The 26,413-nt window shown below is 37.1% G+C and overlaps 1 protein-coding gene across 1 annotated transcript in view; it reads right to left on the bottom strand.

Annotated features, from left to right (window-relative positions):
- The window catches only part of MRC1 (mannose receptor C-type 1), an 88,661-nt gene that overhangs the window by 50,231 nt on the left and 12,017 nt on the right, over positions 1 to 26,413 (bottom strand). Inside the window, exons 4-9 of the mRNA XM_058532820.1 lie at positions 23,771 to 23,944; positions 20,197 to 20,361; positions 12,365 to 12,478; positions 8,393 to 8,539; positions 3,771 to 3,953; positions 347 to 504 (exon numbers count right to left, since the gene is read on the bottom strand). Of these exons, the coding sequence (XP_058388803.1) occupies positions 347 to 504; positions 3,771 to 3,953; positions 8,393 to 8,539; positions 12,365 to 12,478; positions 20,197 to 20,361; positions 23,771 to 23,944 (941 nt within the window). The remainder of the gene's footprint in view (positions 1 to 346; positions 505 to 3,770; positions 3,954 to 8,392; positions 8,540 to 12,364; positions 12,479 to 20,196; positions 20,362 to 23,770; positions 23,945 to 26,413) is intronic.

The raw sequence follows: 26,413 nt of genomic DNA, 5'->3' as shown, positions 1-26,413 counted from the left end.
TACATATATATGTGTGGGTGTGTATAGGCAACCACACACACATATATATAATATATATATACATATATACGTCACAAGCATAGGAAAAATATGAGTATTAGTTATTGGTTAATTTCATCCTTGAACCAAAAGTTTCTGTCTGTTGCTTTTCTGGTCCTCTTAAAAATTTGGCTTTGCTAAACAATTGAGAGAGATTCAAGAAATTGAATCTGAATTTTGGTTCAACCTTGATCCATATCAATTGACCTAGAATAGAAATAATCTAAACAACCATATGTACTAAATGGGGCAGAGGGAAAAATTCCCCGTGGCTTTTGCTAGATATCAGTAATTAAAGTTGCCTTACCTTGCCTTTCATCACGGTGCAATCTTCCTGCCTGTTGTTTTCATGACTTGGTTCTCCACGAAGCCATTTGGTAAATGTCACAGGGGTCCCATCACTCCATTCAAAGTACATTTGAATCTTGAGGTCGTTTAAGCCAATCCATAACTCATCATTTGGCTCTAACAGGAAGAAAAACACGGAGGTAAATTACACAAAATTGTCTTTGCAAAACTCAGGAGGTTATCAGAAAAGGAAGGCCCTCTGCTTTATCAACAACAGCTCTACTCCCTTGATATTACAGTTGTCATGAAAGACCATCTTCCTGAGTGTTAATCTGATCTAGGTGCTGCAGACTGAGATATCAACTACATTTTATGCTATCAATTTTAGTTTAATTATGTAATGTATTCTTTTCATTGTGAATGTGACAGTATTCTTTTGTGGAGCTATTGGAAATTATATCCCCTGGGAGTTGCTGTAATGAAGTCAAGCTGGGTCTATCATTCCCCTCTATCTTGTGAAGCTTCTTTTTTGTTATAAATAACTTACATACCAACTGCACTCATAGTGTTGAAAATATGGTAGCTCACTTACATATAAATCTATTTGACTACTATGAAACATTATGAACTTTTTAAAATAATAAAAATATAAAACCACTTCTATTTTACTGACTATGTTGCTATCAAGAACATTCTAGGTGTTTCTGTTAAAGCTCAATCATTGTAATAAGAGTTGATAATGATCTATACAAGAAGATACGTAAACTGAGGAGTTGGGCTATCTCCTGACATTTGGCACTTATTTATTAGTCTCTAAATATATGTCATCATTTTCACTATGAAATATCAAAAAACCCAAAACACCAATAAACGTTAACACAAAAACAACCAAGTGTAGATATAAAATGTGATTGTTTTGTTTTGAAATTCTATGAACAATATTGACGTTATCAGTAGTTACAATTCTAAAAATTCTAAATGTCATAACTAAAATGGGACAAAATTGAAGGCCTAAGATTTCATGGCCAAAAACATATACATTTCCAAATTTAAAAAAATGAAAGAATACACAATTCAATATCTATTTAATTTGCACTACTGGGAATTCCATCATGAATGCTTGATTTATGTTCTCTTAAACTGTAAAATAAAATTACTTGCCAAGGGATTGTAAAGATGATATTGTAGTAGAAAATGAGAAAAATGACACATTATATAGGAATTTCCCTAAATGGTTTAGTCTCTTCCTCCTAAAAGTTGTCACTCAACTTTGCTTTTGGAGAAGTCTCTGACTGGCCCGGTGCCAACCCCAGCAGATGTTTCCAGCGCCATGAAGTGTGAATGACATTGCCAGAATGATCCCCTTTTCCTTTCACTTAATTTGGCAGATCATGACCTTTTGAGCAGCAAATATAGGTTTCAAAATGCCCTCATGTACCCCTGAAGGATTTAGGTTCATATGCTAATGAAAATCTAAACTCCCAAGTCCCACAATTATAGTAAAGTATTAAGAGTTTCCTATAAACGTTTTTCTCACTAAACTGTTCTCCGCTTATATCTTTTGTAATTCCTAAGCACAATCTTGATCCTATGAAAATACATAATATGTGAGTGTAAAGTTGTTAGTCTGGCTTTTATAAATCAGTTAGGGAATGTGTCTTAGTTGATGTAATTCACAGCTTAGGTGTGCAGGTCGCAATTTATCCACTGTATATCCATGATTAATATAAAACATATCATCTCAACTAACTAAAAAGGGTTTTCTAGGCTTTTGAATTAGAAATAATAATTTTAATTTTATAACTGTTCTTTACTTTTACCAATATTATTTTTATTGTTTTAAATAAATAAATTCTTATTAATAATAAAAAAGGGAAGGTTTCGCTAGTGAAAACTTACTAATTCTCAAGATGAATTTAAAAGCAACACTTACATCCATCTTGCCAAAATAACTATAGCAATAAACATATAAGGTTTCTCCTATTACTATATCATGTGATATAAAGTAGAGCAAAATTTGCACCTTAGCCCTACAGCATCTTCACTAACCTGTTTTCCACCGATTCATTTGCAAACCTTATTACCTACTATAAGTGACTTGTATGTCATGATATTACTCAGATATATCAGTTTTGATTGCCTTATTGCCTAGTCTGAATTCTCCAGGATAGGTAAATATAGAATAATCAAGAAATTGTTTATAGGCTGCAGTGGGCTATTATCATGGCGTCCTAAACTCCATGAGGTAAGCAGAGGAGAAAGGATTCCATGTGGCACGGGTTCTAGGATTTGTAGTGTTTGGGGTCTTTTCAATCTTTCTCTGTGATTACTCTTTTTTTCTCATCTGTTTGTAAATTGTTTTTTCCTCTCCCCTGCCCCCACTGCTATGAATTTTCAGGCAATAAGCATCATCAGGAAGCAGTCCCACCATCACCACCATCCATTTCCTCTTGTTTTGCTTGCTGGAAATGAACAGCTGCAGCTATTTAGCAGTCTCATCATTGGAAACAGAAAATGATAATCATTTAATCATCAAGTACTGCTGAGTGCCCATTATCATTAGCTTCTTCCTCACCTTCCTCCTCTTCGGAGTAAGCATTCCCAATTCATTTTATCCACATTTTTTTTTCGATAGGCTAATTTTTGAAAACTTCACAATATTTTAGTTAATATATTCTATATATTTCTTAAATTATATAGCTAAAATTGAGAAATAAACTTCTTTAGAAGATTTAGGCCAACACCTACTCACTTGAATAAAATATCCTATTTCTTTCACTGCTCAACACTCTAGCCACACTCACTAGGTTAATAAAGAAAATAAAATCCAAAGTATGAGATGGTTTATTTAGAGACCTTTCTTGTGAGAGAAAATATAGGCCTTAAGAAGGAAAACACAGGGGGCCAGCCCGGTGGTGTAGAGGTTAAGTTTGTGTGCTCCGCTTCAGCGGCCCGGGGTTCGAGGGTTCGGATCCCAGGTGCAAACCTACACACCGCTCATCAAGGGGCATCCCACATACAAAACACAGGAAGACGGGCACAGATGTTAGCTCAGGGCCAATCTTCCTTACCAAAAAAAAAAGAAAATACATACACAAATAACTCCAATAAATGAAATATTGTTAACAAATTTAAGGTAGACTGCTCTGAAACCAGACTATACGTAGAAAAATAATATTTTTATAACTATTCATAAATTGATTACATATTAAAATAAAAATACATCAAATTATCTCTTAGTAAATAAAAATGCTTTAACTATCTATACAATTTTTATATTTTAGGCATGATTAATATTTACTACATTTATTAAATTGCTAATTGAATTAATTTGAATGTGGTGTTATTAAATTTTTCACATGTATGATTAAATTTCCCAGAGATGGGTAGAGATTGGGAAAGACTAGAGTCATATTATGTATTACTGATGTAAAGTTTCTTACCGTATCCCAGCTGGGAGATGACAAAGTCAAATTCCTCAATGCTGTGGATACTTGCTAGATCGCCACCTTCCCTCCTACAGGCAATCAAGGCATCTCTTTGGATTTTCTTCTCTCTGTGAATCTTGTAGCAGTGACCCGCATATGGCCACCACTGACTCAGACAGTTAGTAGGCACATCACTTTCTAGAAAAAAAAAGAGTTTGGAATACATTTAAAGGAGAGGCCTTTTTATAATTGTAACAATATCTTCTGTTGTTCTATACATGAAAAGTTCATAGTTATAGGCAAATAAAGGTAATATTTATTTTTCATTTTTTCACAGACATGTTCACAAAAGATAGACTAGACTGTTTGCTTTTAGCCTAAAAAGTATATGAAGCCATCTTTCATTTTAAAATAAAGTTAAATGGGAAATTTCTTCTTTTTAAATTGCACCTATAAGCAAGTCACATTACGATGCAAGAGGTTGTCTCATTTTATCTGCATTTTATCAGCAAATCTGTACTACGCATCTGTTATGTAAATCCTGCAGACACAAAAGATTTGACATATAATATATTCCTTAAAAGATTTCAATTTACCTCTATTCTACGGACATTAGGGACCCAGTCATTCTTCAGAAGAGGGGCAATACACATGAGAAAGATTAGTGTTGAAAGAGGAAATAGAATGGGTGGGGATGGGGGACCACCCAGAAGTCTCTGAAACCACAGCAGCATGAGCCACCCACCTGCGCCTCTGAAACCACCCACCACATTGACTTGCTCCCAAAGATGACATGGGATATTGTGGCAAAACCCGAATTTGCCATACACGTTGTGAGATCTTGGGCAAGTCATAGCACATGAACCGAAGTATCCACATATGTAAAAACTTTACATAATATTAATGCTAATAGTAATATTAAACTACCCATCCTCACTGTGTCCTTCTGAATTAGAAAACATTTGCAATAATGTGACTGTAAATTACAAACACCACTTAATTGTTATTTAATTAAACCAGTAATAGTGGCCAACACCCTAATTATTGCTACTAATAGTTGTGGTCCAATCTCATAACTTGATTATACATTACAAAAATGTACTGCAATAGGGGACCAGCCCCATGGCATAGTGGTTAAGTTCAGCGAGCTCGGCTTCGGCAGCCTGGGTTCGCAGGTTCAGATCCTGGGTGCAGACCTACACCACTCGCCAGCCGTGCTGTGGCAGCGACCCACATACAAAATGGAGGAAGATTGGCACAGATGCTAGCTCAGGGCTAGTCTTCCTCAAGCCAAAAAAGAGGAAGATTGGCAACGGATGTTAGCTTAGGGCAAATCTTCCTCAGCAAAAAAAAGAGAAAGAAAAAGAAGGTACTGTAATATTAATGAGATGGGGTAAGTGAAGGTAAAGATGTTTAAAGGCAGAGAGTCACCTTATTCATCCCTGTATGCTCTAGAACTGGTACAGGGCCTGGCTCACGACAGGGGTAATGAATGTTGGTCGAGGAAAACATATATTTGATATACAGCAGTTTAGGATTACCATTTTATGGAGATTATCTCATACAGCAATTTAACAACTTACCTTGCTTAAAGTGGGACTATATTACTAAATGAACATCAATATATATATTTATGTTTGATGTTAAACGTTCTCAAATGTGCTGCCTTAGTAAATGCTGAATATAGAGTACCTTTGTGATTCACTTAAAGAATCAGTCCCCTTTTCCCTCACAGGCTGGGACTATCTGCAACATCGTTGTTTGAGCCCGGGATTCTGTGCACAGTAGTCATTCAAGGAAACAGTTAGTTATGATGACCAGACACTGTATTATTGTAACAGAAAAATGTGCATTTTAAAAAATTCTAGGGGGCTGGCCCCGTGGCGTAGCGAGTGTGCGTGCTCTGCTGCTGGCGGCCCGGGTTCGGATCCTAGGTGCGCATGGACGCACCACTTGTCAGGCCGTGCTGTGGCAGCGTCCCACATAAAGTGGAGGAAGATGGGCACAGATGTTAGCTCAGGGCCAGTCTTCCTCAGCAAAAAGAGAAGGATTGGCATGGATGCTGGCTCAGGGCTGATCTTCCTCACTCACACACACACACGCACACACACATGCTAAATAAATAAATAAATATTAAAAAATATTTTTAAAAATTCTAATCCCTCGGTACAATTTAGATTCTATACACTGCCAGTGGTTATATAAAAAAAAAAAAATATGTCAGTATAGCTCTGGAGCCCTCTGGTGGGATATTTTAATTTTGCTGCCTAGGAAGCTGAAAATAATGTCAGCAAAGGCTGAGGGCTTCAAAAACTGAACAGAGGAACTTTAAAAATATTTTAAAACATGGAAACAACCAACAAAGGCGTTCCCTGGGGCAGCCACAAAAGATCACTTGTTCCTCTAGAACAGCACTGTCCAGTAGAAATAGAATGTAAGCCACTAACGTGAGCCACGCACATAATTTTTAATTTGCTAGTAGCCAGGTTAAATAAAAGTAAAAAGAAACAGGTCCATTTAATTTTAATAATTTATTTCGTTTAACTCAATATATCCAAAATATTATCCTTTCCACATATAATCAATAAAAAAATAAATGAGATATTTTACTTTTCTTTTCAAGCTAAGTCTTGGAAGTGCAGTATTTATTGTATGCTTACAGCACATCTCAGTTGGAACTAGCCACATTACATGCTCTCAACGGCCACATGTGGTTAAGTGGCTACTGAACTGGACAGTGCCACTCTAGAGACCCAGGAATGATGGACAAAAAGGGAGCATTGCAGGGACCAACAGGGTACGAGGTAGAACTCTTGCCCAAAGGGGTCACCCATCATGTGTGCTGCATAATTTGATCTCTGATATGCTTTTGCAAGGTCTGGATTATTTGACTTTATAGATAAGGCAGAAAGATGAATCCAGGAAGTTAGAGAAATTCAAAAACCACTGTCAAGTGAAAATTAGCAAGTGAAGCAAGGTGAGGCATAGCAGAGAAATAATGGTACTGAGTGCTTGACAATATGAACAATTGTTCACAGGAAGAATGGGTATTACTATTTTCATTTTACAGATGAGGAACCTAAAACTGGGGGGTTAAGTAACAAGGCCAAGTTACAGAATTCTGCCTCCTGTACCAGGGAAACCATAGACAACAATTCTCCTCTTCCCAAAAGTGGCAATTCCAAGTCTTCTGAAGGAGAACTGTATGAGCTCTTCCAAGAAGGAAGAATTATACTATTTCTCCAATGAGAGAAATAGAGGAGATGAAATACCAAAATGATCGAGGTCTCCCTGAGGCATGCCCACAATCATAATGGTGACCCTGTGAGTATAATCAAATCCAAGAACCACATCTTCATCCACATCCATTAGAGATCTTGGCCATATCTATATCTATTAAAATTGCAAAATACACCTACTCTTTGATCCAATAACTCCCCTTCTAGGAATTATCACATGCGTGAAATAACGTATATAAAGTTATTCACTGTAGAATTGTTTATAGTAATAAAAAATTGGAAGTAAACTAAAGGTCCATTATTAGGGGGCTGGTAAAAAATTTGGTCTCTGCAATGGCTATTGTGCAGCCATAAAAATGAATGCAGAAGCTATTTATGTACTATACAGAATGAGGTTCAAAATTGTTACCAAGTGAAAAAAGTAAAAAATATATGTTTAGTATGCTGCCATTTGTATGAAATAGACAAAAATAATTATAACCATATCTGTTTATATATTGATAGAATAACTAGATAAGGATATCTACCCAGAAACAGTTTTCACCAGCGAGGGAAATTGGATGTTAGAAGTAAGAGGTGGGAGGAAAATATTATTATTTAGTATCTTGTACCTTTTGACTTTCTAGCCATGTCAACATATTTTAAAATAAATGAAATTGCTTTTAAAAGTCAAGGAGAAAAAAGTCAAGAATGCCACACTATCAGATTTCCCAAGCAGAATACACACATACATATATAAATTCCTTTAAAATATTGTGTCCCTTCAAAAACAGCTGATAGTTAACAAAATGTAGTTTGTTCACTTTTTGTCACTTTGAAGAAAGGACGCCTTCTTGCCTTAGTAGTTTAATTCTTCTATAAAATTATAATAGAGAGCATAATTGAATTTTTTTCTCGTGTCCAGCCTATATACAAAATTCAGTTACTACTTTTGGGATGTTTTATTCCATTTCTGTGATGACTTCAGTGTATGATGTTAAACTGAATAGTACTGGAGCCAAACAGACCCTTAAATAGTGAGGATATAATAAAAACAGCCCTTTCAGATATTTATTTCCTAGCTTAGATTTTACTTTTGTCACATGTGCAAGTTTTATATGCCCTCTGAATATCTTTTCCCCCATCTAGAATGTGTGGATAATAATACCCACTTCACAGGGCTGCTGTGAGGATAAAATTCTTATTTATGTCTGTCAAAGGCTTTGCACATGCCTGAACACCACAGCACACTCAGGAAATGTCAGTGTTAGTAACAAACAAAAAGAAATTGTGTAGGGATATCAAGTTTACTCCATAAATTGTCAACAAAACTTGTCATTTCATACAGTTATGACTAGGCCATAATTTTACCTTCAAATTCTAATATTTTACACACTTCAGGTCAAATGGATCACTTACCTGAGGGAATAATAAAAGAATTCAAAGTTGTGTTGCCCTTTTTACAAATATAGCCAAGTTTCTGAACACATTCTAGATTTTCCCATTTAGCATTTTTGCCAGGACTTAGTGACACACAGCTTTTTCCAGGTTCTGCTGATGGACTTCCTTCGGGGAAAAGGAAAAATCAAAGTGGGACTATTATAGGTATTAGCAGTAGAAAGCCCCCACAGCCAGTATAAGTATTTACTGACTGCAGAGCAAAAGACATGTTGGGTGTCTATTTGTTTTCTTGTTGTTGGATCATTCCAATGCCTAAAATGTTGATTACACATATTTATTTCTATGAAATAACTTTTCCCCCCACAATATCAAATAGTAAAGCTAGACCTTAAAACCTAACAATCTCCACGCTGGGTTGTTACACATAATAGAGAGGTGCCTAAGAAGAGAATATATGATGTTCCAAATCAGCCATATTAAACATTATAAATACCTTCCAAAAAAATTATGTCAAGTTAACTGTGAGGACCAGACTAGAGAATTTCTGGACATGGGAAAACTTTCTCCAATTAGAGAAAGGAGACAAGAAAGAGAGACAAGGAGAGAGACTCTAGAAGCAGCAAAATGCCATAGTAAATGCTGATAAAGTGCTCCCAGAACTAAGACTCTTTCTCAAGATTTTTAACTCAGCTAATTAAAGAATATTTTTAACAGCTAATCCCTCATTCCATTTCTTATGGGAAACTGATTAAGGAAGCACATGAAGTCATCTTTGCTAATGCAATGGATACACGCATTGACACCACATTTCTCACGCTTTTTCGTTACTTTAACATATGATTTTAAAACCCTGCTCTAAAAACTAGCCCCCTCTCACACCTGAAGACAGGGTGATGAGCCACATTTTGTTAATGACTCTGCGTGGTGACCTTTGACTTATATAACCTGGACCTGGACCTCATTTTCCCTTCCTGCAAGATGAGAATCATATTATCTGCTCCGTAAGCCTTTGTCAAGAATTTTTGAAAGTTGCTTGAATAGCACACAAAGAAAAAAATCGTTAGTGATACGGATGAAAATGTTTTAAAAATGTGTTGTTAGTGTGACCAAATTCACAGTATAACTGAAGTAACAGATAAGGTGTCAGTACCAGAAAGAAACTTTCAAGAAACAATAATACGTTTTACAGCTATTGGTTATTAATTAATACATTAACTAGTAAACCATGTTGTACATTTATTTACCGATATAACACCACTGCAATCTTTAATATATCATTAGCGGTCTTTAATGCTTACCGTAGTTATTATATATTTGAATTCACACTTCTATATCATTTATGTAAATATCCTCATTTCAAATGTGAATGTATTTCAATAGTTGCATTACTTGGTAAGTACTCAATTGAACGCTTGACTGAACAATTTATACAACAACAACTTCTAATATTCTTCAAGGTTTCTAAATTTAGGTTGAAGAAACTCACCTACCATTTCAGAAGGTGATTTAAACTTGCACCTACTTCTCAGGAACTTGGCTTAATAAGGAAGGGCATTTCTTTTCCTTTCTCATTAATATTCCAGTTAACATTTCTCACCTTCACCGAAGTTAACCCCATATTTTCTCACTGAACTCTTAGAATGCAAGTGCTTAAATATTACAACAATCACCCCCAAGTTGAGTAATAAATAAAGTGACCTGCCTAATGTTGTACAATAATTAAGCAGCAAAGAATAATCTCTAATATCCTAATAAATGATTATTATTGTCTAGTGATCTGATTGAGCCCAACTGGTGTTCTCCAATTTAATTTGCCTGAGTGAATCGGCAGACAAATCAAATCCTCACCCACCAAAAAGGACATCTTATTGGGGCCGGCCCCGTGGCTTAGCGGTTAAATGCTCGTGCTCTGCTACTGGCGGCCCAGGTTCGGATCCTGGGCGCGCACCGACACACCACTTCTCCGGCCATGCTGAGGCCTCGTCCCACATACGGCAACTAGAGGGATGTGCAACTATGACGTACAACTCTCTACTGGGGCTTTGGGGAGAAAAAGGGAAAAAAAAAAAAAGGAGGAGGATTGGCAATAGATGTTAGCTCAGGGCCGGTCTTTCTCAGCAAAAAAAAAAAAAAAAAGGACATCTTACGTCCCTGCAGCAATGTTTACTTCCCATGTTCCAAAGGAAAATAGAGCTGATTTCCATTGCAAGACTCTAGTGACAGCCCTGTAAGCATCATGTGTTGAAAGTGGAATTTCATAGTAAAAGCTAATCAATTTAAACCAAATTATATCCTCTAAAGATTCTTTCTCATGTTTTAGCATCTATTCTGAATATTACCTCACTGAAGTTTTTCATTTTTTTAATAGTATAAGTCAATAATATAGAAAATGGAGGGGCCGGCCCTATGGCGTAGTGGTTAAGTGCACGTGCTCTGCTGCTGGCGGCCCAGGTTCGGATCCCGGGCGCACACCGCAGTCAGGCCATGCTGTGGCGGCGTCCCACATAAAGTGGAGGAAGATGGGCATGGATGTTAGCCCAGGGCCAGTCTTCCTCAGCAAAAAGAGGAGGATTGGCATGGATGTTATCTCAGGGCTGATCTTCCTCACAAAAAAAAATAATAATAATAATATAGAAAATGGAGAGTTTAATTCTCTAAGCCAAATGCAAAAACCATTCAATGGCTTTAAAAAAGAAGTCTGGCCATATGAAAAAACACCACTTCAGCATTTTCCATAGCAGAACTGGTAAATGAAGATGTGACCCTCATGCTAGTCCTCTCCTTTCCCACACTCACAGCAGACATCACTAATCATTAACTGCACTCTTTCCCAATAAACCATGATCAGTATACGGGTGGGGGAGAGGGGGTCAGGCTGGAATCATACTCAACAGAGTGCCTCAAGCAGCTACTAACACCAGTTGGTACTGGTGAATAAGATGAAAATTTTTTGTCATCATTGGTCTTTTTGCTTTTTCTGAATAATTGCTGTATATGTAAAACTTATTATTTAGTCTCCTTTTATGCTGTTACCTGTATGTTATGACAATGTAGTTCAGATCATTTTCTGTTCTCCGAAAAATTAGAAAGCTGTTGAAGCCTTGCCCATGCCCCTACCTGTGTTCTTCTACAACCAAACTACAAATTACCAACCAAAGTGCTAATGAATTTTATGCTAGTATGGAATATTATAATCTGTGACAGAAATATTATTTTTAATCCAACTCTATTAGATTAAATACAGGAGAAAATGATGTTAATGTAGACCTTAAGGTCATTATGACAGTGATAGAAATATTGCAAATATTTCATGGCTCAAGATAATGAGAAATTCCCCACCCAAAATAATTTAAGTTCTCTTAAATTCATAATGTGTGTGTGTGTAAGTATAAATATGTATAAAATCCTTAAATATAGTATGTACATTATATATTATATATATCACAAATATATATCATATATATAAGCACTTTCAGTTGGAACTTGATAAAATTCAAAAAAATAATGACAAAAGATTCAAAGGTTAGTCACACAGAAAGTTGAAAGCACCTTGTCAAGCTTTGCAAATAGATGTTGGATAATCCTATCAAGGATGATGACAAGGCTGATGCAAAATCAAGTATAGAGGTATAGAGTAAAATGCTGGAATCCAAAAAATCATGGTTAGGAGTAGCTACGAAATTTGATTTTGAATATAATACCTAGCACATCAAGGATACTCTGAGAATATCTACTTTAAGAGAAACCTGTATTGATTTGTGTAATAATCCTGCCAGACAAGTCTTAATCCCTGGAAGCTGGTGTAACCTTACAGTTTTAGTCTATTCAAATCTAGGTGGCAGATTTCAAAGCAAGGTGAGAAATGGACTGTATTTGATGAAGTCTCCCAATTCTTCTCTTTGAGATCTACATGAGAGATGATGAAGGTCTCCATGGCATCCAGATGAATTAAATTTAGATGAATTCAAACACAAACAAGTTTAACTCTACCTGGTAACCAGTTCAAATATCGGAATGGACTGCCATCACTCCACTGCCATCCACTGTTAAAACTCAGACTGTTAAGTCCAATCCACAGTCCTGAAGTCAAGGAATTGGTTAATCCTATATTACAAAAAAAGCAAAAACAAAAACAAAACTGACATTCAGAAAAGACAGTGAAATCAAATTCAGAATTCAGTGCTTGAATCAAAATGTATTCAAAGGAAGTAATAAAAATCACACCTAACATTTCTCCTTTGAGTCTCCTAACAACCTAAGTTAAGTACAACTCCTACCTCCACTGGCAGATAAAGAACTAAGGTGAGCAAGCATAGGTCAGCTAGCAAGATTCTTGCTAAGGTTCTAACCCAGATCTGACTTGCTTCAGCCCCCACCATCTTGACTACTCCCCTAGGATATTACAAACGTGCTTCTAATTTGGATAAGATTCTATTTGACTATGACCAAATAATGATATTTTTGCTTCATTTTAGAGTAAAAACAAGATTTATTTTGTGTAAAAGTCAGTTTTCTATCACAAAAAAAGCTTAATAAACATTTAAATCTATCACTCTCATAAGTCATTACCCCAATTCATATTTCAGAACTTATTCTAAGAATTATATTTTATGACATTTAAAAAAACAAATTTTCTTCTCATTAAGATGAGGATTAAATTCTAAACACTAAATGTTTATGCTAACATGAACAACACTTTATTTAGGCAGTTAATATATCATAATTACAATGTTTCAAACTCTGTGCTACGCCTGGTGTGGAATTAAAAAAACAAGCAATATGAGCCTCACACTCTAATCTGTTATTACCCATATCTTTTTAAAAAACATACATTCTCTGTTCTCTCTAAATACTTTTTTGTTGATAAAAAGAGTTAATAAAAGAGAAAACTATCGTTTGGCTTTAATAAAATACCAACCTTAAGTGTCTGTATGTGCCGGTAAACATAAATGGACCAATTTATATGTACTGTTCACTCTAGAATATATTCCCCAGTCAAATCTTTTTGATGGTGAGAATTACCACTTACTGTATTCAGAGCACTGTATTTGCTCATTTCATCCTCACCAACTATGATTAGGTACTGTTATCTCCACGGTAGAGACAAGGAATCTGCCACTCAAAGACTTGAGATAACGTGTGCAGCGAACAAATGGCAGAGCTGAAATTTGATCCCAGGTTCTTATGACATCAAAGCCCAGACTCTATAGCTCTGATGTAACCAACTGAGCTATCTCAAAGTCACTAACATTTTCCTCAATTTTTCATTAGCTTATATATATACGTATTATGTCATAAATTCAAATGAATAGAGGTTACAGTAATTGGAAGCCAAAAAACCATCTCTCACATTTACTGCACCCAATATCATAAAAGCATGGATCGCTTTCTTAGAGATCATGTGACCTGAATGTTGCACTGAATTTATTCAGCACCTGGCAGAGAGGTACTTGCAAACAGAGAACTCACTTGAGGATATTGATTAGGTTGATATTGATTAATAAACTGAATTAGGTTGATGCTTAATAAACTGAATTGAATTCAATACTGGAGGTATTTGCTGAAAAGTAAACCTAGTGTGTGGTTTCTATAAATAAAGTAATAAAGTAAAAATGGGATGAAATTAAATACTGGCATGTAAAAATTAATTGATTCAGATTCACTTATTTTTAGCAAGTGTTCTAGGAAAATAGTTTAAGTTAGCACAGCTCTTGCACTTAGGCACTTCCGATACCTTGGGAGGTATCTAGTCCAATTCCTTCATTTTACAGACGAGGAAACTGAGGGCTGGGAGGTTAAGAAGCTTGAGGAGAATGAGGCAGAGGATTAGTGGATCAGGATTGGAACCCAGGGTTCAATTTGGTTTTTCCAGTGGATTCAATCCCTGTTGAAATTGTTTGCCTGTGAGCTACTATTATAATGCCCCTTCTAGATAACTTTAACTGTTAGAGCATCTTTAAATAAAGAACAATTTTTAACTGATGCATGTTATTCCTCTTCCAAATAATAGCCCATCCCAGAACTCATTCCTGTCACCTGTGAAGACGCAGCATTTGGTTCTCCAAAGTTGGAATTTTACCAAAAAATAGAAATATTTATTATAAAGGGATGCCAATGAAATGATATTATCAAAAGGGGAAATCTTTGTATTTTTATGGTCTTAAGCCTCTGGGATGAGCACCATCAAGACGACTGCATTTGTTAAAAAAAAAATAATGGGCGCTGGCCTGGTGGTGTAGTGGTTAAGTTCATGCACTCCACTTGGGTGGCCCAGGGTTTGTGGATTCGGATCCCATGGGCAGACCTACATATCCTTCATCAAGCCATGCTGTGGCGGCATCCCACATACAAAATAGAGGAAGATTGGCACAGATGTTAGCTCAGGGACAATGTTCCTCAAGCAAAAAGAGGAGGATTTGTAACAGTTGTTAGCTCAGGGCCAATCTTCCTCACCAAAAAATAAATAAATAAATAAAATAATAATAATAGTGAAGTGATAAAAATTCATTCATATTGTATCAATTTTATAGTTATTCACCTCATCAATGGCTTCCTTTTAGTTTATTAATTATTCTGCATACAGTTACTAAAGTTATTTTGAGTACTATCTTATTACTTATGTCTCTTTAAGATAAGTTAAAGAAACCAAGTAAAAAGTGTGGTCTCACCTCATTCATATAAATAGATAACTTAATATATCAGGAGGAGATACCCATCTACCGATCTGTCCCTTAGCAATGTCACTCTGGGCTCAGTGTCACATTGATATTATGTTTTATGTTAATAATTACTCTATTAAATACTATTGAACATTGGATAGTTTTTTCCATAAATTCTTTCAAGTCGTACTAACTTGAATAATGATTGTCTCTATACTTGCAGAGGAGTATACTAGAGGAAGTGCTGATGAAAATAGCATTTCAAAATGTTAAATATAGCTTTCCCCAAATCAAATACATACTCTGGTATTTTTAAAACTTATCAGTTAAGAAAATAAGCATGTCTAAGTTTTCAAAACTAGAAATAATTCACTGGTTGTAGGAGGAATTAAGTAGGTTTTGTCTGAGGTTGCTTAATTAGACTATTCTTTGACATGATGAGAAAGGCTATGATCACTCTTTAAGGGAATTATCTGTCTGTTCACATTCCTCATCTGCACTACGTACTTCTACGATTCTTTGGAAGAATTAAATTAATTATTACTTCTTAAAACAGGGCCTAACGTACCTTACATGCCCCCAAAATGTAAGTTATTGCTATTATTATTATTGTTATTCCATGTTGAACTAGGGTTGGGAAAAAGTGTGATCTAAAAACAAAATTCAAACTTCATGTTAAATATATCACTTAAAGCAGATGAGCGTCATCCATGAATTCTTTTTCTCTAACAAGCCTTTGTAATTTTATAAAAGAGCAGACCAAATTTTTTTAGTATTACTATACAAAGCATCAATTCCACATGCTCAACTTTTTAATTTTTAATTTTTCTGCAGGGATTGCCTAAAATGGTTATATACCTACTTTCGAACTTAGTTATAATAGAGGATGTATTAATGTCCAATATACCACTGGTATTTTTATTTTCTTTTCTATATTAAGGTCCAATCTGGTTTTCAGCCAGCACCAAAGGAAACTGCAAAAACAGAGTAAGAAGCCAAATTTCACTTCCTATATCATATTTCAGTTCTGTAAATCCTAATCCTGCACATATGCAGTATGTAGTTAGAAATCCGATTCAGGAATTAAGAATTAAAGCGAGTGTCCCAACACTTTTGAGAGTAGAAACAGAAGTGAAGATAATAGAATGACTGTGGGTGATGTAACAATGGGCTGCTGGGCAGAAGCATTTAGCCCTGCAGATAAGGGTGAAATCTGATTGCCAGTTTAGAGTAAATTTCCTGCAGCAAGTGCTTTGGGGACCACCAGATCCTTATTTATTCTGTGAGTGAGACTCCAGCAGAGTGAAATGGAAAGACAGCACTGAATTCCAACTCAGGTATTTTCTGGGCATGAGGCATTAGGCAAATTTCTAGCTTCTCCCTCTTAGTCTGTTATCTCATCTATTAAATGGGGACAATAATATTTATTTAGGAGGTTGGTGTGAGCTTTAGAAATAAAGCCCAGTGTCTAGCACATAGCAACTCTTCAATAAATAACAGTTAATTTGATCTCAGTCATAAACAAGCTTACATATTTTTAAAAAGTGATCTTTACTGCTCAAAATCCTCACATAAAAGAAGCTTATTTTAAATGTATAACTATTTGTGGTTGTGGGTTTTTTTTCTTTATTTTAGTGGCATATTTCCCAAAATGGAGTAGATCACAATCTCCTACCCACACCATTGTTTTCTAGATTCTTCCCATATATCTCAATAAATCCTGAATGTCATGAATACCTTCCCTCCCCAAAACACAAGATTCCATTTTATTTTTTAAATTCCCCATCAGCCTTTTTTTCCCGCTAATGCATGATATTTTTGACTTAAAGAAAAGCAGGAAATATTACAAATCTCATCAGAGAAGTCGTTCTTATCCAGATTACCGTTAAAACTTGCTGACTAAAATTCTGGAAGCTTGGCTAAGGTTCAAGTCAGTGACTGAGGTAAACTCAGCTTCTGAATCTCTTAGGGTTTGTTTGCTCTCCTGAGGGACACAATAATAGCACTTGCTGATTAGGGAAGCATTTCCTGCAGCCTGGGCCTGATAGCGGAGCCAGGGACCGGCAAAAGAGTTTGGAGCTGGGCAGAGCTGCTGTCCTGTCCATATCATCTCTTTCGTCTATGCAGCTGGTGAAGAGACTTAAAAAGCAAACTGTGGTCTGTCCCTTGGCTTCCAGAAAGCCAAAATACAAGTAAAATTTGGAAGAGTGGAGATAATACAGCCCACAGATTTCTTCCTAAAAATAAAAAAAGCCAACTGAAACCATTTCAACTCTAATAGATTTTTCTGTCATCCATGCCAATGTACACAAATAAAACCAGGATTGTCTTAAATCATGCTTTCTTTCTATGCCGTAACCATCTACATGGATTTGGTTTTGTTTCTTCCTGCCCTTCCTTGTCTTTTTCCTTCTTTTTATCCATGGTTGTAAGTACTAATCACTCTAATACTTTGTCTCGATATTAGAAAGGCCCCAAAACCAACATAAAACAGAATAATTGAGCAGATTGAGGCATAATCCTTTCTGTGAGTTTATGAATACACAGTGAGATCAGATTGCTTTTCTCTCGTCAATCTCCTTAATAATAAAGGAAAGAAAATGGTGAGTTGCTGCCTATGCTGAAAGGAGAAAATTAATAAATGTTAAACTTGGTGCCCAACTATTGCAAGAATATTTCATTACAATTCACGGCTTAGTCCTCAGAAATGGACAAGGGGTAGAAAAATGCTTCTTAGCAGTTACGCTTTGCGTATTTCACAAGGTTGTGCTAAATAAATGTATGGTACATTTTTTCCACCAAAAATAGGATGCAATAAACAACTTCACATTCAATTTAAAATAATAATAATAATAACTTATAGGAGAAATGTGTTCCGGTTGATGAATGGTATCATCCGGAAAGAGTTGGAAAAAGGGAAGTCCTAGGAGATGAGACCAGGCAGGGGAACAGACTCCATCTGTTGTATTGGCTCACACACTCCCCTTTAACTGACGAAGTCACTGAGGCATAGAAGCCTCAGATGACCCCCCAACCCCCACCCCCCAGCTTCACAGAGCTGGGACCCAGGCAGTCTGGCTCCAATCTGTTGCCTTTACCCCTGCACTGTGCTGCCTAGTGTCTAGTCAGGTGGAATTTGCAGTCATCAATGACATAGGAAGTACTAACATAGTGTTTTGCCAAGTGTGGTCTCCCAACCACTTGCCCTGGAATCACCTGGAAGGTTGGTAATATTCAGATTCCTGGGCCCCACATCCCACCTACTGATCTCGAATCTCTGGGGTTTGTGCCCGGGCATCTTCACTTTGACAGAGTTCCCTAGTGATTAATAAACAACTTCACATTTAAGAACCACTGCACTGACTGTCTTCCTGCCAGAAACTGACTGCTTGTCCAAACATGAGGCTGAATTTCTAGACAATTATTTATATTGTGCTGTATCATCATTTGTCAATCAGCAAACACTCGTGAAGACTCTCTGCCTTGGAAGGTTCTATGTGAATCTCCTTAAAGAGGGGGCATAAATATTCACAAGACAGTCCTCATTTTCAGCCAGTTGCCCTCTAATCCATTCTCCACACAGCCTTCAGTTTGCTTTCTTCATGGCCCTGGCTATCATTTGTATTTATTTGTTTGTTTGTTTATGTTTGTTTTCCCCATTGGACTTCAAGCTCCATGTGCTCAGGACATGGCTGGCTTTGGTCACCATTGTGTCTTTAGGACCTAGCATAATGCCTCCCACACAGATACCAGCCATCTTGCTGAATGAATGAATGAACAAATGAATGAATGAACAAAAAATAAGTGAACATATTTATAGCCTGGTAGGGGAAGTGGGCCATATACGTAAGCAACTATCCTAAAAGTGGTAAACAAATACGAGAAATGCAGATGGAAATTGAGAAGATTACACTTCAACTGTATAAAATTTTGGGAACTCCAGGTACAAGAAATGGCATGGGAGAAGATGGGGAGGTGAGAAAGTATGAGACATAGACGAGGAACACAAAACTTCTGTTTTGTCAAGACTGCAAAATGCATGAAGGGGAACAGGAGTCAGCGGACAGATGACACCTTTTAACGTCAGGTAAAGGTGTTTTGTTAATTATTTGATAGCAATGAGAAACCACTAAGGGTTTTTTGAATATGGCAGTCATAGGATCAGAGATATGTTGACCTGGTAGCAGTGTCAGGGTGAACTGGAGGGAGGAGATTCTGGAACAGGGACTTGGGGTTGCCTTTTCTCCCACACTCCTTTCTGGTCCTAATCTCTCTGTTCCCCAAGTGTGGATTTCATAGGCTAAAACAGATACTCCCATCTCAAACAAACATTAGCTCTTTTCATCTTCACAATCCTATAAGAACAGAAACTTAAAAAACAAACAACACATCGAGGAAAGAGTATCAATAAGACCTGAAAACCTGTAGAGTCTGGGAGTTTGAGATACAGGGGGCAAAAAGGACTCAGAGTTTCAGAGCAGCTCTTGCTTTGTCCCTGCTCGTGGTGGCAGCATTCCATTTTATCATTTTGAATTCTGTGATGCTAATGGAACACCACTGGCTTCAGGTTAGACCCGGTGTATGTGACCAGCAATGGTACCCCTGCCTTGTGTCCAAAAGCAGCATCACTAATTGATTGTGGCCTTTTCCACTCTGAGCCCAGATTAATCCTCAGAATTCTCAGCGTAGGTTCTAGAGACTGTCATAAAGTTGGCTCATGAGATGAAGCCACCCTGGGTGTCATTTTCAGGGTGCAAATTTGTCATACTCTCTGCACCTTCTGCTTAGGGACTCACTCCATCATGATGTCTATAATCACTGGTGCTGTCCACTTTTAAGTTAAACTACGTAAAAATAAAATAACAACGGGGCTGGCCTGGTGGCATAGTGGTTAAGTGTGCACGCTCCACTTCGGTGGTCCAGGGTTCACAAGTTCAGATCCCGGGCGCAGACCAACACACCACTCGTCAAGCCATGCTGTGGCAGCGTTGCATACAAAGTAGAGGAAGATGGGCACAGATGTTAGCCCAGGGCCAATCTTCCTCAGCAAAAAGAGGAAGATTGGCATCGGATGTTAGGTCAGGGCTAATCTTCCTCACAAAAAAAATAAAATAAAATAACAATGATCTTACTTACAACTTTGTTTTCTTTTCATGTCATTACCTGTCAGGTATGTTTGCTCATGGATCTCTGTGACGCTCAAGAGTTCGGCATTTTGTTGTTGGCAGCTCTTCCTCGCCTGTTGCCAAGTTAAAGCAGATTTGGAGTTTATCTGGTAGGAAACGCCTGTCAACGGATCTTTTTTCCACAAGCTTTCACTGCCCTCAACTGTAAAAGAAGTCAAATGGAATTTGCTGCATTATGTATAGAAAAGACTTTCAGTGAACAATATTTTTAAACGATCCTACTAGCATGATTGCCCAAAGCACTATATTTCTTTTCCATTCTTTTCTTTTTTTTCCCTTTTACTTATTTTCAAAGTGCCTATGAGATTTTCTTCACCCTTGAAATGAAGAGTGGGAACTTTCAAAAGATCAGCCACATCCAACCTCTTTCATGTACCTAAAGGAAGAAAGGGAGGCGTTACCTCCCTATTTTTCCATTGGGACATTTGGGATCAGGTGAGTTGGGAAGTGCAGCAAATAAAAGAACTAAGCAAGAATAGAGATACCAGCCAACTTCCTTAATCTAGAAAAAAATAGAAGAGAGAAGAGAAAAGAAATATACGTCTTCTCTCAGCAAGTGGATGTTTTGCCTGCACATTCTAGTTTGGTCTTTTTAGACCAAAGACACAGGAATTAGAGGGAAAGGTCATGCTCTCCACAGACAGACTAACCTGGACCTGCATCCAGCTCTGTCGTTCATTAGTGGTTTGACCTTAAATTGTTAAGTTTCAGTGCCTCACCTTCTCATCTGTAGAATATACTCAATATAAGTAGCTCCTGGCAATAGTAGATTCTGATTGTTAGTTTTTCTTCCTTCAGAGTAAAAAATAATTATTTAAGTTTATTTTTTCCTTTGCTATTTTATGATCCCCAATATATTCTATAAAGTTGGCTATACTCTATGAAAGGCCAATAATATAGATAGATTATTCATATCATTTTACGTATAAGATGTTTGGGAAATCAGTCAGCAAATGAAACATTTTTGTATGCTTCACGTTATGAAACTTTCTCTTTTGTCTTTTTAATAATATAAAATTCTACTTAGAAGTCATGTGAGGTAGTAATCTTTTCATTTATTTGTAAGGAAGAGAAAGGATTATATAACTTCTCAAATTTCCTAAGAAGTATTCAACTTACTAAGAAATTGGGCATTTTCCATAAACATATAGCCTATGCTGCTATGATTCTTTGTATCTGATGAGGAAATGATGTTTTTCATACACATACCACACACTGTGGTGATATGAAACTTGCGGTCTCATGTCACAACAAAGAGGAAGAAGACTATACCAACATTTCATTCAGGCAACAGCCTAGAAACTTCTAAGATGTTTTAACTATAAAATCATTATATGATTTATATAAAAAATAAATTTGAATTAGTAATGTGAAACTTAAATTATCATGATCTGAGACTTTACTAACATCCAAATAGATTCTTCTCCACGTAAGTGGGATCATTCAAACGAGACTGGGTTGAGGTGTATTTGAAGATGGAGATGTTTTAAATAAATATTTTTAGGGATTTTGAGATCTTGCTTATAGTATGGTAGAAAATGTTAGAAATTAAGAAAAAAAAAAAAGAAGGGATTATTTTCTTGTCCAGGAATGGGAGAAAGGGATATAAATGACCAAAGAAGGTAATGCAATTTGATTCTTCTCTCCATTTAAAGAAAGTGTATTTTGCATTTTAAATCAAGAAATTAAAATCTATTTCTCAATGAATGTACAGGTTTGCTGACTTGACATCTCCCCAAATTGTTCAAATTCCCACAGTAAAACAACACAACCGTTGTTGGAAGCCAAAGTTGCAAGCTATGGAGAATTGAGAGAAAGGGGTCTCTTCCTTTTCCTGTTCTCATACTTGAAAACAAATGTCTAAATAGAAGGAAAACATTACAATAAACAATGCAGAGGACAATGAAGGGCATATATTAAGTGTCAGTAGGTCAATAACTGATATCTCATCTTCCTGTATTGGATCTGCTAGTTTAAGGCTAATATAAAATAAAATGTTCTTTTGAAAGAGACACAAAGTAAGGAAAATGAAATAGATAGGGAAATTGCAAAGCCCTTCAAGAAAGGCGTGAAATGTATAAAACGTGCTTTGAAATGTTAATGCATACTGAAATCAAACAATTTTTAAAATTTTCTATAGTTATTCTACTTTTACATTTAACAGGAAATATATATAATTTGGTTTTGAAGCCATAAATGAGAAGCAAGGAGACTAAAAGATGATATTCTGGGGCATACTCAGGATACCCCTCCAACACATATCCTTCCACAGTTCTGAGTTTTCTTCGTCATTCATCCTCCATTTAATGATCCATTAAATCATACATGCATCCAACAATCTCTCTGCCAACACCACTTAAGTGCAGGATGCTATAGTTGGACCCAGGAGATCCATACCCCTAAGAAACCTCTACAGGTTGCTATAAGAGAGGCTAATATATTATGGGAGAGCAGTGTCACTGTGAAGGGGAAGCCTATGAGTTTCTGTGTGTATTCAGCCAGCACACAGGGACTACACACGGAAGAGAATTACAATAACATATGGGGCTGAGAAATCAATTTTATTTTTAGTGAGATGTTTAGGGATTGTAAATCAAGAGATAAATAAGCACGACTCTTGGAATTCTGGCTTGAACTTGACAAACTAAAATATTTTTGTAAGTTGGATTGTTTTACAATTATGTTTGGACGAATGTGATTGTGTGTGGATGTGTGGTCCCGAAAGCTGAGTTGTAAGCAATGCTACTGCAGTCCAGACAGCCTCACAACCATCCCAGACTGCATCTGATACTCTTCCCCCGCACCCACCCCTTTGCAGGACAGCAGGAGAGAGAGTTCTGGGTAAGAGCAGAAAACAGGAGCTACTCTGATCCATAAAGTCTGAAGCAGCAGGAGGTCAGGGGGTAAGAAGTTTAGAGGGAAGTTGAAGAAGGGGTAGCTGGCAGCAGGAGGAGGATGTGGGCTCATATGGAAAGTGAAGCAAAGATTCTCCTTCTCCAGCCCATCCCTGCCTTCCAAAGCTGATGCCCTCCTCCACCCCACCCAAAGCCTGCTGACACTTTTCCTTTATAGATTCTTGAGCGTGGGAAGAGCACCAAGCATTCTTATGTTCTGACCTCTTCCTAGCAATATAACACAATGCCACTTATTTTGCTTTAAGGGAAAATTATTCCAGGTTGGAGAATGGCATGCCTACCTCTGGCATTAAGTATATATGCATCATATACAGTATAATTTGACCTAAAGTCTTAGAAAATAACTGACAGTAACAGTGGAAGTCGAAGAAAAGTAGTTGGTGAAAACAAACAGGTCATTTGATGCAGCCCGGGGCTGAGTCAGAAGATCCGTGTTCTAGTCTTCAGCCAACATGGATCACTTTCTCCATTATAAAATGGGACAATGACATCTGTAATGGGTTGTGATGGGGTATGATGCAATAATAAATGTGAAATAACTTTGGGAAAAAGAAACGTTCTAGACAAATGCAAGGTGTTGTCACTCTGTTGCGATACTAAAGGCGCCAAACTTTTCTTGATGATAAAGTTACTTACATTTCAATGGACAATATCCAAATAACTTATCCACGTCATAATCTGTAGTGGTTCCACACCAGAGCCATCCATCTGATCGCCCAGCACTTGTGCAATCTGCATACCACTTGTTTTCAAACTTGAATGGAAATGCACAGGTTGCTCCGTTTGCATTGCCCAGTAGTGTGTACATGGCTAGAAGAGACATATTGACTTGCATTTAGAATATAAGTGATGTTTCAGAACATTGACTTTCCAATGAGAAGCACACCAAAAGAACTGGTCTTACTCCTCTGATCACACTTGATGTCCCCACGCAGGAAATTCCTGTTTGTTTCTCTTCTCCCTCCCCCCTACTCTTTTACTGGGTATATGCAAGAGTCTTCACGTAGGAATAACTCTAGTATCACTTCATTTCTGCTGTCTTTTGGAACAGACTTTCTTCTTTCCTCTTGTGAGGCAAAAGTAATCAGCTCAAGAGACGCCACCTTTGACTTCTGCATTTCCTTCAAAACAGAGAAGAGGCCATCCTTCCTCTTGGTTGGAATCATGGAAATATTGAATCTCCAGATTGAAAAATAATCTTATAGCTGTGTAACCCAAACACACAGTCAAAATTTAAATCCCTCCAACTACTTCTTGTCAAGCCAGCCTTCACTTGAGTCCCTCAACAATGGCTGTGAGAAAGGGTAAGAATTTTGCCATCACTCTCTAATCCACATTATGGAAAGAAATCACCCAAAACCATCAGATACCATTTACAATCAATATTTGCCTTTTTAAAAACTGAATTCAAACAGATCAAAATGGGAAGCTCTAGGGGGCTGGCCCGGTGGCGTAGCGGTTAAGTCCTCACGCTCCGCTTCAGCGGCCCAGGGTTCGGATCCTGCAGGCACACTGATGCACCGCTTGTCAAGCCGTGCTGTGGCGGCATCTCATATAAAGTGGAGGAAGATGGGCACGGATGTTAGCCCAGGGCCAATCTTCCTCAGCAAAAAAGAGGAGAATTGGCAACAGATGTTAGCTCAGGGCTGATCTTCCTCACAAAAAAAAAGAGGTGAGGGGGAGCTCTGGGTTCACCTAGAAAGGAAAACTGAAACAAATACAGAATCATTGTTGGTTATGGTTTGGTTTAAGCCAAAAAGATTAAAGAAGCTCATATCTCTATTGACAACCAAACCACTCACCTGGCTAAATTCTCACTATGTTTAAAGTCTCTGTCTTTGTAAGGACACCCCTTTGGGAGATAACAACACTCTACATTGAAGTATTTAGCCTCTTGCCACCAGTTGATTTTCTGAATTTGTGCTAGGTAGCAATATTCTTTTCTTAATTAAGTTGTGTAGATTCTATGACTTTAAAAATTTCTTAAAGACTTCTTAGAAGGCATTTAGAAAATATAAAGTTTGCAAAACATGTAGCACAGCACCTAACGTATATTAAGAGCACAATAAATATAAGTTGCTACCCCTTTCCTTCCTTTTACTCCTGTACTTACCCAGTTCTCCTTAAAAGCTACATTTATTTTCAATTACCCCAAAATTACTTTTCTGCCAATTAGGTTGTTAGTAACTTTAAAATGCGATTCTAGCTTTTGTTCCCCTAAGTTACAGGACTAGTTTTCCCAATCATATGTAGTATAAGGAGCACGCTAGATTCAGAAATAATTATGCCACTCTTAATCACTAAGGTACCTGTTCCTTCATATGAAGAAAACCTGTTTAGAACATCTCAAGGCTAGTTGTACTGTTCATTAAATTAGCCAAGAAATTTTTAGTGCTGCATTTATAGCTGTCAGTCAGAAATGGCCTTTTCAGGACTAATTCCATTCATTTAGCAAAGTACTGATGAGGCCACAAGAACCAAGCTCCACTCCAGCCACTTCACTGACAAATCATGGAACCACGGTCGATTTACTCTTCCTCTTGTGGTCCAAACTTCCAGACAACCCTTAGATCCTTCTAAGTCTACAGTTCTGCTTCTATTATTCTAAAAGAATCCCTAGCCTCAGCCAGTTTTCTCCCCAAGTTTTCTTCAGAGAGACAGAAACTCTACATATACCCTCTCTGCTTTGCCTTCAGTCCTAATGTATGTTCCAATGAATGGATTCCAAGATCCCTCTGAGGAGCTGGATCTTCTAGCAGGAATTTCTTAAGTATTGGGAGAGAGTTGGAGAGTATGCACATAGTGTCAATAGACCATCCGTGTCCAACCACTCAGGTGTTCACAAAAATAATTCAATAGATTCCTAGGCCTCTCCCCCAATATGGTAATTTAGAATCTGGGTGGGAGGGGGGCCTTGGGATCTGCATTTTTAACAACCTCTCCAGATGATTCTTAAGCATATTAAATTTTGCAAACCACTATCCTAAACCCAATGCATGTTTTTCTCAAAGCAAATAGAAGAACAGAAAGTGGGCGGGAGGGGTTACAGAACTTCAGTGATATATTTTAAAATAAAATAAGAAGTCTGATGTCTTGGCACCAATCTTCCTTGTGTTGAACCCATGAATTAGGACTGTTGTCCCATCTGTGGAATTTCACTCGGTCAAGTTTGGTTCGTCCTTGTCCTGCCCCATCATTTTCTATCAAGGTTCTCCTGAAAGGTTATAGTACTTAGGTTGCCTTTCAAATAACTTCTAAACTTACTTTATGTTCAATAAA

This window comes from Diceros bicornis, chromosome 36 (assembly GCF_020826845.1).
Source record: "Diceros bicornis minor isolate mBicDic1 chromosome 36, mDicBic1.mat.cur, whole genome shotgun sequence".
NCBI classification, from domain to species: domain Eukaryota; kingdom Metazoa; phylum Chordata; class Mammalia; order Perissodactyla; family Rhinocerotidae; genus Diceros; species Diceros bicornis.
This window is presented reverse-complemented; position numbering and strand designations above follow the sequence as displayed.